The 17,756-nt window shown below is 40.7% G+C and overlaps 1 protein-coding gene across 1 annotated transcript in view; it reads right to left on the reverse strand.

The window, feature by feature from the left end:
• Positions 1-15,864: 15,864 nt before the first annotated feature.
• MOXD1 (monooxygenase DBH like 1) overlaps positions 15,865-17,756 on the reverse strand; it is a 65,947-nt gene continuing 64,055 nt past the window's right edge. The window contains exon 12 of the mRNA XM_026845511.1: positions 15,865-16,354. Coding sequence (XP_026701312.1) covers positions 16,190-16,354 — 165 coding nt within the window. The 3' untranslated portion in view covers positions 15,865-16,189. The remainder of the gene's footprint in view (positions 16,355-17,756) is intronic.

The raw sequence follows: 17,756 nt of genomic DNA on the forward strand, positions 1-17,756 counted from the left end.
TTAAAATTGGTTTAAACCAGTTTGAGGATCACAGACTGTCTGGGTAAACTCAGATGCAAACAGAACATCTTGACTTGGTCTGCATCCAGGCGCACAAGAAAAGTTCAAGAAACTTCAAGGAACCAATGAGTGATTCAGGCTGACTGCTAGTCAGCCTGCAAGATATTCGCTAACTCTCAGCAAAACTCTAACTTCCATCTCAGGGCCTTAGCTGGCAGCACTACCTGTGTCCTGCTGTCCTGCTTACAGTAAACCATTTAGTACTGCATTGTGATATGTAGTGAGAGAAACAGCATCCTGCAGATAACGAAGATTATCAGTTTCTCAACAACGTGTGTGTGTGTGTGTGTGTGTGTGTGTGTATACATATTGGAAAACAGAGTATGGGTGTTATGAAGAGAGTGGAAAGGAGAAGGAAAGACAGAGACAGAAGATAGCATTTACTATAGATTAATCTTTACTATCAGGACAGCCCCTGTACAGAGAAAATATTTTCCCCATCAGACTGCTTTTGCAGTTTTTTTCTAAACTGCAGCTTGAAGAAAACAGGAAGAAAAAAATCCTTCTATTTTTCCAGATATCATACCAGGATGCCAGCCTCTTCCTAGGTCATCATATTAACCTTGCTGATTGTTCAGCTGACTGTGATCTGCGTAAGTTGTTTTAGCAGTTGTGTACCAACAGCAAACATTTGCCTTTTGCCTTCCTGTGTCACTGAGCTTCTCTCTTTGCCCAGGAGTTCCTGGCCAGCTGCCACAGACAGTAGACTCACCATCTTGACTCGGTCATATTTATTAACTCAGTCTAGATAAACACAGCTGATCAGCAGCAGCTAGTGTACCTTACTCAGCTGTTTTTCCTGACAAACTCTATAGTCATGGAGCACAACTGTGTTATTGATTTGGAGGGTGACTGTCTCCTCAGAGCTCTAGAGAAGAACGTGGTGTCAGTAAGTGAGAATTGTGAAAACATAAGGCTCCAAAACAAGCCCTGTGAGCCTCTACAACTCCTCGGAAACAACCTTTTCCAGGTCGACTGAAGAAAGAATGAATTAACAGACATGAGCTTAATTAATTCACTGGTTCCAATGGAAAATGACATTTCTTGGCCCATCTAAAGAAAGGAAAAAATGTGAGTTTAAAGAGGGGAAAATATTACAGCCAAAAGGGCATAATTATCTTCAGGGAGGGTGATTAATTGCCTGAGAATTACATGGTCTGAAAGCTGATGTATAAATGTTTAGTAAGCACCTAAGTCCAGTTCATAACAAATTCCTTTGAATGTAACTTTTGCCACACTTGACAGTTTTGCTTTCAGCTCAAAGGTGCAAGCATGTCTTGCATCGAGGATGCCATTACAGAAAAGATGGGTGCCAGCGACTGATACACTAGTTGGGAGAGCTGCTACAGGGAAGACAGCGTCCTGGCAGACCCTTACCACTGTAATGATGCCTCTCATCTGCAGTGACTCTGGGTGGGCAGAGACACATTAAGCTCACATTTACCAAAAGAAAATACTGAGAACTGGAGAGTCAAAACAGTGAGCAAAATGATTACATGCTGTCATCCAGTCTGTCTGCTGTTTAACCATCTGTCACTGCATTGAATTACTCTGTCTTGCATTTTCGGGTTTACATTTTTCTTTTAAACAGTACAACTAGCTAGATGCTTTCTGAAATTCTTTGTGTTAAAGCCCTGCTAAACAAGCCCTGGAAGAGGAGAGTTAGTTTAATGCATGCTGGTTGGTGAGCTCCAGTTACTACCAGAGATCCGTTGTGGGAGGAAGGAGAATGGAGTCTTTTCACTACTGACAGCTGTAGCATAAATCTTTATTAGTTTTATTGTATTTGATTAAAATAGTTCTCAGCTGGACTCCATGTGGAAGTCAAGGCTACACATTGCCCCTCTTTTTCACCCTGAATAGGGATTTTGTTCCTATGATCCTCTGATGTCATGAGCTTGATTCTACCCTTGATGCAATGCCCACTTGTACTTCTTCCCTGACTGCCAGCAGCATGGTAACAGGCACAGGGAGATGAGGGAGCCTGTGTGTCCAGTCATCTACCCACCAGGGCATGGGCTGAGAACAGAAAAGGAAGATGAATAGAAAGCAGTCCAAATCCCAGCCCGAAAGAGCTGAATAAAATTACAGAACTGCATAAAAAGACCTTCTTACCTTTGGACCTGCTGTCTCAGCTCTAGAGGCAATAACAAGCTGGCTTTGTTTTTGTGATCCAGCCTCTGGTTTGTGGGAGAAGGCCAGCAGCCAACTGCCCTTACCCCATGTTGGCAGAGGAGCTGGGGGACGCGCTGTCCAGGGCAGGCAGTAGCAGGGTGGATTTAGGCGTATCATGCACACCTCAAAATGTCTTTATTTTCCACTACTTTGATGTTATTTGGGCAAGCGTGAACCTTTCCAAGGAAGGGATGATACAGTAGAAACAATAAGCAATATTTTCCGAGTAACTTTCCCTCACCTACTATCTTAAAAAAGAAGTTGATAATACGTTATTGGCATTTACCCTGTTCTACAGTAAAATTACTTGAGAATAGAGCAGAAAAGAAAGGGAGGAAAACTATAACTGCTGGTGATGCATCATTTTCCAGGTGATTTATACTTCAGAGTCTGCTTTTTCATAACACAAAACTAGCATGGGACTTGTTTGCCGTAAAACTCACGACTAAGAATGAACATGTGTGCTGCAGTCTGGCTAAGTCTGTAAGAAACCTGAGAAAAATATTAAATTTTGAGGTTTTAGTAATTCTCACTTGTAATAATCACAGTTCAGAAAAATCTTGCTCATCCTTCCACATGTAACAAAAATGCTGAAGAAAAGGATGATCACAGTTAATAATAATATTTTATATTAGCTTCTGAAGGGAGATGCAAAAGTGCAATAAACTGCCTCAGATACTGTTATATATCTCCACAGGAGATTAGTTAGAAGGGAGGTAAAAATCAGCATTGAAGCAGGAAGGTGAAAAAGAGTAAAAAAGATTGAATTTGGTTTTGTTTAACTTTTTTAACTTTGTTGAATTATTCAGCTCTTCAGTAGAATTATTGTAAAACTGCTTAACAGAATCAGTTACTACCAAGGTTTCCCCATCATTTCCCATTTGCAGGTCCTATTAGCAGTTGTTTATAATGTTTTTGAATTCTTCATGTGGACAAAATTTTCCATGTCTAGTGTCTGCTTTAGGCTCCTTTATTTGTGGAAAAATTCAGCCAAAATGATTCACTGGTTTCCAAGTAAGAGGTTAGTTAAAAATACATTGTTTTTCACACAGTAAAAATGTTCTGGTCGCTTTGCGATGGAGTCACAGAAGCACCCCTCTCATTTGAAACCTGGAGTAGAAACTGGGCTTGGCATAAAGGCTGAGAACTTGGCACGAAGGTGCTAAGGCACTGCGAGTGGGCTTAGAGCACACTCTGAAGTATAGGTAGCCAACCAACAAGTCCAGTAGTGTCTCCTCACTGGGCTGCTGCCAGCAGATTTCTGTCAAATCTGTTGTTGGGTAATGCATCTTTTTCCCTCTCTTTTCTAGCTGCCACTACTATGAAAATCCTGTGCAGCAGCCTACATGAACCAGAGAGCTGCGGGCTCTCTGCCTGGACCACTCCTCAGCAGGTGCAAACCATCACGGCCAAAAATTGCAGATGCTTCTCTCTCCTTGTCCAGGAGGAACTGAACTGTAGGCATTTGGCTGCTGAATTGTCGACATTTGGGGAGAGCAGTTGGCATTTCCATGGGTAACACCTAGAGGCATCTCTCTAATTTTCTTTTCTTGTTATTTTTAAAGATGAAATTGCAGAAAAAACTTTCTGAAGAACATCTCTCAGGTTGCAAAGTCAGGCAGTGACAGATTGGCTCTCCCCCATCTGTGCCTTTTCATTGTGTGCTGTGGTTTGTACAAGATCTCTGCCTCATCAGCTGTAGAGAATAAATAGTGGGAAATAGTGAGTAGTGTGAATAGTGAAACTGGCTGACAGGTTTTAATTAATAGAGCATTTGCTTATTTAGCCTAGGAAAAGGTACATTGTTATGTGGCTCATCTCCAATCACAGGGGGAGGATAGAGGCATGGTGATGGTGAGGAACCCCATTAATCCATCAGAGAAAAGGGACACTGCCTGGACCCTCCCAGCACTTCACAAGGGGAGCAATTGGACCCTTGGGGAGCGACTGGAGGTGACAAGCACCACAAGAGTTAAGGGGAGAGGGTTTCCAGAGCACCCCATGGATTGAGGGGGACTGTGTCTAGGGGTGTGAGACTCATTATGGGATGCAGGAGAAGAGCATTTTTCAGTTTATTATAGGATGTTTATGACAAGAACCAAAGGCAGGGAGGCAGAGTGACCAAGGTGGCTGGGCAAGAACAAGGATAGGAAAACACAGGGCTAAGGGTATAAAAGGGGTCAGTCACACATAAGCGGGCTGCTGGTCAGTATGTTTGTTTGGCCATGTCCTGCACTGCATCAGCTCAGCCTGTCCTGGCTTCTCACTCAATTCAATTTCTAATTATTTTCCTCTGCACGCATGCATATGGGTGTCTAAGTGCCAGCACCTGGACCAAGACCATAGGTCACAAGGCCACGTGTCCAGGTGACAGCACCTGCAGAGGGTTGGCTGGAGTGTCTGAGTGTGTGATTGACGTCCAGTATCTCGCTGCACTGGCTGGTGAGCAGAGCAAGGGGCCTGTGAGTGTGTCTGGGGTGTCTGTGTGTGTTTCTGCATGTGTAGGCATCTGGGAACCAGCACATGGAGCAGGGCATTGGGCCTTGGCGCCTTGTAAATTCAGGGGCCGGCTACTGGAGGGATTCACATTAAATACTTACATATTTCCCACTGATGGACCTTCATCATGAACTGCCAGAGAAGCTTAACAGGATTAGGATTAGACTGTTTGTGCTGTCTGTGCACATGTAAGTGTCACTGTTGGTATTGCTTTGTAATTCTAGGCATCTGTATATGAATATTTGCATATATGTTGGTGTGTGTGTCTGTAAGGGATACACACTCAGACTTGGTACTGGCTGGACCTGAGGATACGGAGCAGCAGCCTCACCTCTGTTGGGATGCTGGATTCAGCAAACCCAAATAGGCAGTAGGGCAGTGGTTCTTGATCTGTGGTCCGCAGACCCCTGGGGGAGTCACAACATCATCACAGGGGTTCCACAAAGGCTTTCTAGCTTTCGTTTTCATGTGACTTTTGCATGCGTATGTCATGTTAATGGTTCCATGTGGTTGTAGTTTCGGTGCTTGTATGGTTGGTGGGACCCACTTGATGTTTTTTCTCAGGTGGTGAAGGAAAGGCTGAGAACCCCTTGAGACAGGGTTATTTCTGAAAGTAGAGCAAGCACCTTGTGTGCTAATGGAAATATGAAAGTGAATGGACAAATAAAATAGGCAGGTAAAACTGAATAAAAGCCTTTTAATAGTTCCCATTAGGTGAGAACCGAAATGCTGCTGTGTTTAAACCCCTGCCTCTCCCACGGCCTGTCATTTCTTTGAACGCCGGTGGTTGCTGGTCTGCAGTGACACATGGCTCAGGGCCGAGGGGGATGTCGCCGCAGCTGGGGCAGCACCCCAAGCGCAGCCCGGTTTTGGGCCGGGGCGGGCACCCGGCACCCAGCGATGCTCTGAGCAAGGGCTGGCACTGAAAAATCCCCCTGCACCGCGGCTGCCGGGGCTCAGTGCCTGCTGCAGCACTAGAGTCGTTCTCCCTTGGTTCCACAAGGTGGCAGGGCCTTAATTTTAAATATCTGTTCCATATTTGTATTTTCTTTATTCTGCTTTTTTCAATTACCTGTCATTTTGTGGCTGTCTGACACTCTCCACTACTGTTATTTACATTATTAAACGAGGCGTTGAAATGATGCTGCTTAGTGATGAGGTTTTGTCTGTGTAGCAATTTTGCTTTAGCTCTGGGGTAGGTTAAACACTTTAAAAAGTGACACTGCTTTACCAGCATAACTTGATGTAAGTGCACCTTTATCGGCTCCTTTCTGGCGGCATTTATTTCCTTTTTCTTCTGGGAGTAGGCCAGCCACTGCAAATATTTTTATACTGGTATAAATTACAGAGGATGCAATAGTTTACAGATAAAATGCCTCAGCTTTTGTCCCTGGACAAGGCCTTAACAAAAAGATTATTATTTGAAGAAGGCAGGTGTCTGTGTTGGGGGGGTTTTGCCGTTGTAAAGTTATTTTCTCAAGTGCACTGACAGAGCCCAGTGCTGGCGCTGCCTGCATATCAGCTCCTCCCCTCCTACACCTACAACAGTAGGAGATTATCCAGATGGGGACTGAGGATGGCTTTTAATGGATAAGTGTACACTGAGCACCCCCACCTTCCTTTTCTTCATTACTACTGAGCTCTTACCCTTGCCTGGGAGGGCAAAAGTGAGGGTTAAGGATTGGCATCAAAGACTCTTTCACACCATCCCGTCTAGCTCCTTGTCAGAAGAGGGCATTTCTCCCATCCTATGAAGTGTCTTAGCCTTGAAAAGCTGAACAGATACCACATGCAAATCTCTCAGGAGACAGCAGAGAGTGCTGTTCAATAAGCAGTTATTTTTTCAGTCTGGTTTTTTTTTGTTGTTGTGTTTTTTGGTTTTTTTTTTTTTTTTGGTCAAGTTTTAATGCAAAATCGAAGAGGAAAAGTTGAAAGAGGAAAAAGAAGTACTTGACTGCTCACAGGAAAATCCTCTGAAAACTAAGTCAGGTACTAAATACCAGCTGGTATGGGACAATTAAAAGATGAAAACAGCTTGTCTTGTACAGGCCCTACACCTTGCTCTGTGTGTGCTTGGCAAGTCCATTTTTCTTGTCTGGGTATCTCAGTAGCACATTGCTTAAAGACTAGCAGGTGGGCATAAGGGGGCAGGTCCATAGCATAGTGTGGGAATGTGACAATTGCCTGCTACCAAGTCCAGAATTTAGCCCTTTAAAATTCCACCTCTGCTGTTACCCTGCTCTGCAGGCAGGAGCAGCACCCTGTTCTGGTAGTCCTCAGAGATGAACAAGCAAAATAACTACTTCTTTACGCCAACCAGAGTAAAGTATGTGGCTTTTCCTCTTAGGAGACAAAAGAAAAATGAAAACCTTGGTAATAAAAGCAAGTTCATCCGAGATGAGATAGTGAAGCAATACAAAAATTCTAGGTAGGATTATGGAATAGGAATAAAGGGAGGGAAGCCAGAATAAGGAAATTATAGTTGTAAACCAGTTGGTATCTAAACCCAAACAAATTAAAATAACCTCTAGTCCAGCAAACAATAATTGAAAGGAAACAGCCCTACTTGAATTGTTAGTGCAGAATTTGAAAATGGAGATTTTTCAGTGAAAATTAAACTCTGAAGAAGACACTGTACAGATAGATCTATCTTACTGTCCGTGTTGTAGTTGAGACTGACTAGTGAATTTAATACGTATGTTTTTCTGATATGAAATCTCCTCAACTTGCAATTTCCAAAATTTCTAACCTGTTCCAATGTCACACAAACACCTTTTAAAAATGAGTATATAGAGACACACTCTGTGAAACCATATTTACAAAACAAAGCCCAGAAAAGAACCATTTCTGAGTATCAATTTTGACAATTTATTATTAGTCCTTTAACACAGTTTTGGATATGAACATGATACATGCAAAAATATATCTACGAAAAAGGAGGTGCTTGGAAAAGGCATTTTATCTTTCTGTTTACAAGGGAAAATTCTTATCCGGTTACCAGACTATCTTTTCCAACACAGGAATGTACTGTGAAGCAGACAGTTTTTGTCAAATCTAAGATTATCTTTCCCAGACAATAAAAACACAGGCCTTCACATAGGAGATGAACAAGCAATTGGAGAGATTTAATAATCAGGAAGTCTTGACTAATAGTCTTATCCAGCCTTCCATAACTATAGCTTGCCTAATTGTCCCAATTTCCCTTTAATAATTCATTCTCCTCTTCTGTACCAATACACTCCCTGTACGTTTTCCTCCCTGTACATTTTCAGCACATTTTCAGATTTATGCACCATCGCCTGGTTTGGAGCATGTCTTGGTTTATCTGCACAAATATTTATGGTGATGGCATGGGTAAACTACTGAGTCCAGAACTCCTAGGCTTGGTGTTAAAGGATTTCACCAGACTACAGGTACCTCTGAAGCCAGTTGTTCCTTCCATCATGCCTTTCAAAAATACCCACAGATGTTATATATAGGGATCCCTTCTCTCTACAGCTCAGTTCTTTCCCACCCTAGCTAAAAAGCTCTAACCTCTAGAGGTATGTTCAGCTGGACGTATTTATCTTTACATTCCTTTTCCTGCTGTCAGGTTTCTGTGGTGCCTTCCTTAACTTTCTGACCTGTTTTTCTAAATGTTGACAGCCTTGAAGGACCAAATCCTTTGCTGTTGAAGGATGAGGTAGACCCATATAGCTCTATAATGGATTTGTGTCACCTTCCATCAGCAGTAAATCCAACCTAAAAATGTGTCCAGGTTCAGTATTTCAATTACAGTCTCCCTAGAGAGCCACAATCTCAGAGTAGCTTCTGTCAGATTTATTACATGATGCCACAAATAATGGCCAACACTTGAGCAGCTTTTATGGCTTTCACAGCATATTGCAGACTTGTAACTTGATGTCTAAAAGACACAGATATTTATAGAAGTTTTCTCTATTCCCCAGAAATGCCTTGCAAGGTTTTGCACAGGTTATGTAGAAGTTTTCAAACCCTATCCCTCAAATATCTTAAGACATCCTCTGATGTCAAGCCAGTCATATAGTCTTAAGACGACCAGTGAAAAAGAAAAATATACTACATAACATCCTCTTTTAGTCCTGAGAGCAGAAATTTTTTGTAAAACCAACAGGAGACCCACAGAAATGCTGTTTGCCCTGATTAAGTAGGCATTTTTAATGTATTTTCTATGGTATTGATAATCTATGCATAAATAAACCTAAAAGCCATTTGAGATTATCATATTATTTTTATTATTTCATGAAGCAGTATTCTGTCAATCTGTAAATACCTTTTATTCCCTGGTCCCTAGGTGAGAGCAGGGGAAGGAGTTAGCAGCTTGGCTTTTGCCAGGTTTCCTTTCAAGAGATTAGAAATTTCCAGTGAAAAAATACTGTTATCTTTCTTAAAAATCACTGCAAACAGGAAAGTTAAATCTTGTTAAAATAATGACAGTGAGCTGAGGAGAGGGTTGCTCAGACCTATAAAGCTAAAAGATGGAGTAATTTTTTTTTTTTTTTTTTTAGGGAATTGTAAACCACCTGTAATGAGGCTGCCTGGTGGTTAATTAGTAAGAGAACATTCAGCTTCCAGCTGGTTTCTTGCTCACTAAGATGGAAGAAGCTGAAAATATTTACAAGGTGATGTATATGTAACCCATGGGAGGCATACATAAGAAAGAACAGCCTCACAAAAGGCAATTTACTTTGCCAGTAACTGAGTCTCCAGGAGTATTTATACAATCTGTTTGTGTTTTACAATAAGAGTTTTCTGTGCCTCAGAGGTGACCTCAACACCACAGTGTTAGTTGTATTGATAGTGAAATTGCAGTATATTGTCCTACATAAGATGTGATGCCTCAGATTCACTGTTACATGAGTCTGTGGCATAGAGTAGCAAGTGTAAAAAGACATTCACTTAAAGTAAATATTTGGTTGGTATGATCTTGTGCAAAGCATTCCTTCACATGAAATACTGCCAGGGGAAAGTTGTCCCAGGAGGCCCATATTCTGCACCATCCTCCTCTGCTAAAAAGAGCAACTAGAGGAGTCAACTGGCTTGAAGCTAGGTAGAGGGAATAACACTTGATGTCATTTAAGGAGCTCCCAGGTAAAATCAATAGTATGTAGGGATGCATGGCACCTAGGGAAAAAGGGCTGTCTTTAGTACAGTAAGACAAAAGAAACCAAAACCCAAACCTACATATACTTTTAGCAACTAAGGCTTAAAAGACAAGGAAAAGGTATCAGTTGAATGAAAAATATGTCCCATTGCATATTCTATATCTTTTCAATGATTAAGAGGTGGTGGCATTTCAAGACAGAGGGTCAACCCTCTCCCAAAACCCACGCTCTGCAAGGTAAGAACTGCTGCAATACATATCTATTTAGTTAGTTGTCTATAGGCTGCCTATGACATAATAAAAGTTTATTCCTGCAGTATGATCTTAATAATTAAAAACATAATAGAAATAGTTTAACTCAAAATTAAATAGAAATAGTTTAATCCTAGTAAGTCTAGGAGATGAAAGCTCTTGCCTGTCCTAGCTAACACAAGCTGTACTCTGTCCATCTTGGACTCTTCTAGTCAAGGGAGCAAGCAAAGAATTACACAATGATTCTATTCTCAGCCAGTGGTGATAAGGCAGTTGCTAGCATCTGAGCCTGTAACATTATCACTTGCACACTCACATCATATCACCCTTCCTCTTTCTGAAGTAATTTATTTACACTTTTAAGGTTTCTTTGCATTCAAGTAAAAAAGTGGATATTTAATTCAAAAGACTGTCTTAAAAAATCTTAACAATACCATTTAAACTTCAGCAATTTCAAAAGGACACTCCAACAAGTATTTAATCAGACACCTCTACACCATTCATCAACCTTCCTAACCATGCACGATGGCCGTATTATAATGAAGATTTTGCTTTTAAACCCAGTTATTTGCAGGGTACTGAATATTTTCCCTATATATCAGAGCAACTGCCCTCCTTTGCACCGTTAAAAAAGTCCCACTTTCTTTATACCTTTATATTCAGCGTCCATGAATATTTTCAATCCATGTAGTATATATATATAATCTGACTATGTGGTTTCTTCAGTTCAAAGTTTCTGTCACATACTAAAATACAGTCTTACCCAATTTTGTGAGTGTATTTTAAAACCAAGGAAATATATTTCACCTACTCCTTATCAGTTGCATTGCGGCCCAAGTCAATTTTCAGGGCAGCCATGACAAACCCGGGGGCCACAGTCAGTTCTAGCTCTCCTCACCATGGCCAAGGGGTAAAGAGCAGCAGAGCCCCTGAACTTCTCCATGCACAGCCAGCACAGAAGTCACCTCTGAAGTCATAAATGACAGGTCACCACCAGTGCTACAAAGACTGGAAAGGCAGGACATGGAGCAAACAAGTGTTGCTGGGTTCAGTGCCTCACTCACCACAGTTGTCTGGGAAAAGCTTCTTGTTCTCTGCATATTTTTACAGCTGTGGTACATGCAGTCTTTAAAGCATTTACAGGTTGTCTTGAAGGTAGTCAGATTTAGTGTAGGTACTGGAAACAGGAGTTACTATTCTCCTCTGCCTTCTGCAGTTACACAAACCAGGGTAAAGTAGATTTTACAACAATTATATTAATGACAGCATTTAAAAATCATTTGGCACCATATAATGTTGGAACTTACACATTATGAAGAAGAAAATGGTCCTCCGTGAGCACTACTTCATCTGGGTAATATATTATCTTACCTTGAAGAAGAGCAGGATGAGTAGAAGCAGTCACAAATTTAGCAGAGAAACACATTTATACCCGTAAAAAATTTGTGGTGTAACTGTACCTGTTGAAAATGCTTTTCAACCTTGAATTCTGTGGATTCAATGCAAACCAAGTGGCTAACAGGAAGAGCCACATCTGATTATGTGGGATTGTTCAAGTGGTGATAGGTATAATTCTTGGTCAGTAGTTTGGAAGAGCGTGTATAGAATTTCAGCACGCCTTCTTTTGAGCAGGATGCAGTAACTCATTCTAAAATGGCCAGATCTCAGAAGCAGACTATAAGTCACAGTTTAAGACATCTTAAATCATCTTATGTTCACCTGATAACTTACAGTTTTCTTGCAAACTGTAGTTACCACAAAAGTAAAAATTCAGTCTGGAAAAATATTCTACTTTTCTAACTTTGATGTGCAAACATAAATTATGTTTATACCTTTGCCCTAGGTGAGCACACAAAGTACCAGGCTTTAGGTTTTTGTAGGCAGGGGCAGGCACCTGCACCACAAGCACTTTACAGGGGCTGAAGAAAGGAAACCGAACGGTTGACCACACCCCTTTGGTTGGCCTGTGCCAGGCTCAGTGCACCCATAGGATCTCTAGGGGTCTTAAGCTTCTGGGTGTACCCATGTCCCAGGGAACCTCCATGGGGATGGAGGAAGCATCCCAGAAGAGCTCTGTGCCACAACTGTCGTTTTCTTCTCTCAGGTTTCCCTTCTGCTGAAAGGTCTGGGATAGTTTGCTATCTCTCTTTCTCATGCAAAGACAGGGATGTATCAAAACTCAGAAATAAGAGGCAGAAAGTGGAAGGAGTGGAAATTCTTAAACATTCCAGAAGTAATAATTGGTCTAAAAATAGTCACTTTCTGCATGAAGGGAGCAAAGAGGAGAATGAGGCCAGTGTTTCTGCTGGGTTTTATTTATTAAATTTGTGGCTCTTCAGCATCTGGGATAACATGGCCATACAGTCCCTCTTTTTAAAACCAGCCAGTCCTGTTACCAAGCCAGACCTCCTCAGAGAAAGGGCTTAAGCACAGTTGCACTCCCACTGGCTGTGGCTCTGCTTTTCACCCTTGCGTCGATCAACACTTGCACCCAGCCTAGATGTCACTGCGATGCAGGCACAGAGGAGCTGACATGGGGCTGTAGGATGGGCCTTGTGGATGGGGTATGCAAACAGAGAGTGTCACCCTCCTCTGTAGGGGAAAATCAAAGAGCTACCCAAACTCCAATGCTTCTTTCCCAGTCTTCCTAAGTCCTTGTTTTAAGACACGTGGGCAAAATCCCAAATGGTTGTTTATTCAGATAACATGAATATTTGAGGAGAGCCATATGTTCATTAAATGGAAGCTTCATAAAGAAAAAATAATGAAACCAAAGGGAATAGGTAGTATTAATAGTATATCTAGTCTACAGGTGACAGTCACCATTGTGTTGGAAATCTGATTTAAGGAAAATGGGATTTTCAACTGCTATTCCTGAATGCAACTTCTTATCCCACTAGAATATTTATACGTTTAGCTTCTCACTAGAAACTCTTAACACATTTTTTTCATGCTAAAAAGCTTTGAATGGCAAAATTGTTAAAAGGAGATATAACATTTAGTCATTTTGTGTTCATTATCCCAAACTCACTGATTTCCCAGTATATACTCAACATCTCCTTTACCATGGTTTACTTGAAAACAGTATTCACTGTATATACTTTTAACTATAGCTATTATGAAAGCTCTGGGTTGCAATACAACGCAAATGTTTTAGCATAGCACAGTATTGAAAGAAAACCACAGAAATCTGTATCTGAGAGCTTTCTCGTGCAATGTGACCAGGTATCTGTTTATTCCGCATATTTTTGCTTCAGTGGCATAGTTAGCTCGTGGCACTTGTCACCTTTATCCTTTCTTTGAACTTTCAACAATTTCAGACTTTCTTCTTTTATTTATTTTCTTATTTTAAGTTTCTTTAATAATGTAATGTGCTCATATTTGGTTTGGATCATTTTAGCTGGAAGTATCCCAGAACTGTATCACCAGTGTCTCTATTTACCTGTGAAGCAAAATTTTCCTTTCCATTCCTCCAGAAGTCATAAAACACTGTTGCAGGCTAAACAAAATGCACTTTTAGTGTATATGGCAGGTCTTCCTAATATACTGGCAATTACGTCTCACAGACATGCTTTCTGAGCTGGCTTTGCTTTACATCATCTTGTGGCATACTGGATGGTAACAACACACACCCATCTCTTCACATGTTCTTAGGACAGGTGCCCATGGAAAGGAAATCCCCACAGATAGGAAACTGCATCAAATCAGAAAACAGCCAAGTGGATGGAAAATAACCCTAGATCTTTGTTGCAAATGAAATCAACATAGGACTGATGCCAGCAGCCCATGTCTATTAGCAAATGGGAGACATCATTGTATGTGAAAGGGCTCCCCTGTCCAACACAAATGATCTTGTTGCATTTCATTCCCTATTATTTTTCCCCTCGGTCCCTGACAAAAAGCTGTTCAAACATGCCCACTTCAGGGAAGGGTTTAAGTGTAAGAAAGGACAAGGCTCCCGCTGACTGCTTTTACAATTAGATGCACCCTGGACTCTGTAATATCTTAGCTGGAGGCTGCCTAGCTTTTCACATTCAGAACAGATCTGTACAAATAAACACTCTGAAGATTTTTCTGCCTTTAATTCACTGTGACTGTTATTTTTCATTTTTCAACCAGTTCTACTCAGGAACATGAAACAGAAAAGCATAATTATTCTGCTGGCAGGAACAAGACGCCTAAATAGTTACATTTCTTTCTTGAAACTTCAGGGGTTTGACATTAAAAAATCCGTATGTTATTTGGCATATAGCTGTTCTTTACCTGATCCAGCAGCAGTAGGAAGGACGGTGGAACATACCACTGTCCAGGTGTGTTTAGAACAAGCAGCTGCCCAGCAACAGCAAAGAAATTTCCTAGGATTTGGTGGGAGTTGCTTTTACCCTAAGTGCAGACTGCAGCATCAGGAGGATTTAGTAGGCCCTGTGAACCTCTATCTTCATGGTTCTTAAACTCCCTTTATGCATAAATTCTGCAGTGAGATTGTTATAGCTCCTAGAAAATTAACCTATACTTGATTAAGTCTCTCGTGTCTACTTGAGGGATTAGCTGCTTCAGTGCCTCTCTTCTGTACTGATTGTCACACACATTGTCACTTTGGCTACCCACAAAGGAGCCTTACCAGCTTTGTGAGGCTTTCCTACTCACTTCTCAAATACAGAGAAGACAGTTCCTGAATCCTCTTTTTATTTTCCTTCTTATGTGATATTTCTTTGCATCAGAACAACCTGCCCTCATAAAGAGGTGCAACTGCACAGATAGGTACAATCAGTCGTTAACAATCAATGAAGAAAAATATTCAGAAAATCAGTTTATCTCAGCTCAGTCAGGTTCTTGATCTGCTTTGGACTCACGACATTGCACAAGAGCGCTCCATGACATAAAATGGACATATGTTACTAAGTCTACAGAGGTTAGTTGTAGTGCAGTCATTGCACTGGTCAGGGAAACACTCTCAACATGCAAAACAGACTGTTTTTATAGCCACACTAAAGTAAAGTTTATGGAGCACTGTGGAAAAATTAGAGTTTACTGTAAATGCAGTCTGGCTATGAAAATAAGGGGGTTTTTTTGATGTTCAAAGTCCTTTTCTACTGTGTTGCATAATTTCATTGGGGAGAAATAAATCAGGCATCTTTTGGGAATCTTCCCTGCCCAATACCATCTGAGTAAAAAGTTGCAGATTTTCAAATAAATAAACAAATAAATAAGAAATTGTATACTAGACACAAAAATAACCTCTTAATTAACCGTTTGGCCTATCATGATGCTTGTCATGTGCTAACAATAGCTGGTTCCCTCTGTGTGACAGACCTTGGCAGTGAGATAGATCTCTATCGCTACTGCCACCCAGATCATACCTAGCAAAGGTGTGCCTAGCCCTCAACAAATCTTTATTCACTGTACAAATACCTTAAGAGAAAAGAAATGCGCTGAATTGCCAGAGACCGGGGTAAAGCAATCCCTACCAAGTTAAAGGACTCGTACAGGAATCACTATGGGAAGATTTGGGGTTCCACCTGTGTTTTCATCCCTTTCATACCCATAGAACCCACTTCTCTTAGGACTTGAGACAGTTTGCAATGTGCTGCTCTCAGAAATGTCCTCCCTGAATGAATCCTTCCTGTAGCTTTATGGCACATGTCAGTAAGACATGCCCAAACACATGTTTGCAAGACCTGTCCATACAGCAATAATCTCATAACTTGCCGATGTCAAGAACTGAGACAAAATAATACAGCACACAGCAGGCTGAATGTGGTTAACTAAGTTGCTTTTAGTTTATTAATTTTACCCATATACATAGTTGATTTTGAAAACACCACGTGAAAGAGCCAGGACAAAGTGTTACAAAATGGTATGGGAAAAGATTTCAATATGCAATGTGCCAGTGTATCTACGGTGTTTTATACATACTTTACAATGAAAACTAAAATCCCCATAGTTTTCAGGGGAAGTACACATTTTATTTTGAACTGGCAAATTTAGTTTATTAATATGTAAAAAAATAAATCTACAATAGCAACAGTGCAAACACATCAGAACTTGCATGGCACACAGAACAGAAATGAATAAAAATTATTATACAAAGGGCCCAATGTTTCCTATGGTACTGGCTGTGACATGTACAATAAACAACAGGGTGAGGAATAAACTGCAACGTAAAAGGGAAGATGAGCTGCATATTACTGGTTCTGTCTTGTACGGTCTCTCTATTTCAGGGGGTAAAGCTGTCATGCCTTGGATCTGCAATTAAAATAATAAGAAGTTATTAAGAGTTTTGTCACATAAGATTAGAAATCTGTATTTTGCTCTCTAACTAGTTGGCAGCTTCCATGAGAATCTACTGTTAGTTTTGTACTGGGGTTGTGACTCTTACTGTGGAGACATCAAGCTCAGTAAAAATATTAATACATTGCACGCCAGATGTGCACATCCATTGTTCTCATCTTGGAAGCAGCTGTGCACACTGGCATCCTCTCCAGTAAATCAAGGTTAGGCTTCCATTGGTTAATTGGTATGACATTATTTTGCTTTGTTGTTGGCTTGGGTTTTGTTTTCATCTTTCTGGTAGATAAAGATGAAAGTTAACCGTGAAAACCAGTGCTATAGGGATACTGGATGATATTTGAACACATTCATTTGTACAAACAGAAGGCTTGCACTTGCACGTACAAGGCAGTTAATTGTGTACACATGATTTCATGAAATCACAGAATGGTTGAGGTTAGAAGAGATCTCTGAAGGTCACCTGTTCCAATGTCCCTGCTGAAGCAGAGTTACCTACAGCACTGTCTTATTTCTATACATTGAGCATTTTTTACTCTTCCCTTAGAACTCAGTGCACCTTTTATGGAGTTGGATGTAACTACCTGCCTGTCATGGTTTTGACATGAAATTAGAGAGATTTGGGTAGACTTCTTGGCTATGCTTTTCCTAAATGTACTCCCTACATGAAAAGAAGCTCTGTAAAAAAGCAAGTTCCTGGGCACAAACATTTTTAAAAGTTTGAATGCCCACCTGCGCATCATGTTCTTGCTTTGTTTTGTTTTGTTTGGTTTTTTTTTTCCATGTTGCAATTATCCTGCACTGCAGAAAAAAAAAAAATCTAAATATTGACTTAACCCTAGCAAACACAACAGAAAGCGAAAACTTGTCAAGGCATCATCCCTACAGAAGGATGAAGGTATTTTCAGCTCAATTCCTCTGCTTCAAATTTATTCCTTCTTGTTACAACTCACTTTGTTTGACCATTTAGGTTAAATCTGCTCTTGGGTTTGATGAGAATGGCCAATTTAATGTAATATCACTAATAAGGGAGGGGAAAGGAAAGAGTCCTAATCTTAGTTTTGATTAATATGCCCATGTCATTTGAAATAGGAAACTATGATTAAAAGGAAGAACTAAGCACTCCCAGTTCCAGTGAGCTCACCCTTTGACTACATTCCTTAAGTTGTAAGTATTGTTCCTTTATCCTGTCAGATAAAGGGGAACAGCATTTTCCAGAAAGCATACCATTTAAAAAAAAAATAAAATAGAGAAGCCTATCCCCTCCTGATAAAATTTCTGTGTGGTTTTCATCATCTTAACTTGTCCTCTGACAAATAGTCTGTGAAAGAGTGGCTACACAGCTGCTACTGGCCAGCAG

This window comes from Athene cunicularia (genome assembly GCF_003259725.1).
Source record: "Athene cunicularia isolate RWA chromosome 3 unlocalized genomic scaffold, athCun1 chr3_part1, whole genome shotgun sequence".
In the NCBI taxonomy this organism is placed as follows: Eukaryota; Metazoa; Chordata; class Aves; order Strigiformes; family Strigidae; genus Athene; species Athene cunicularia.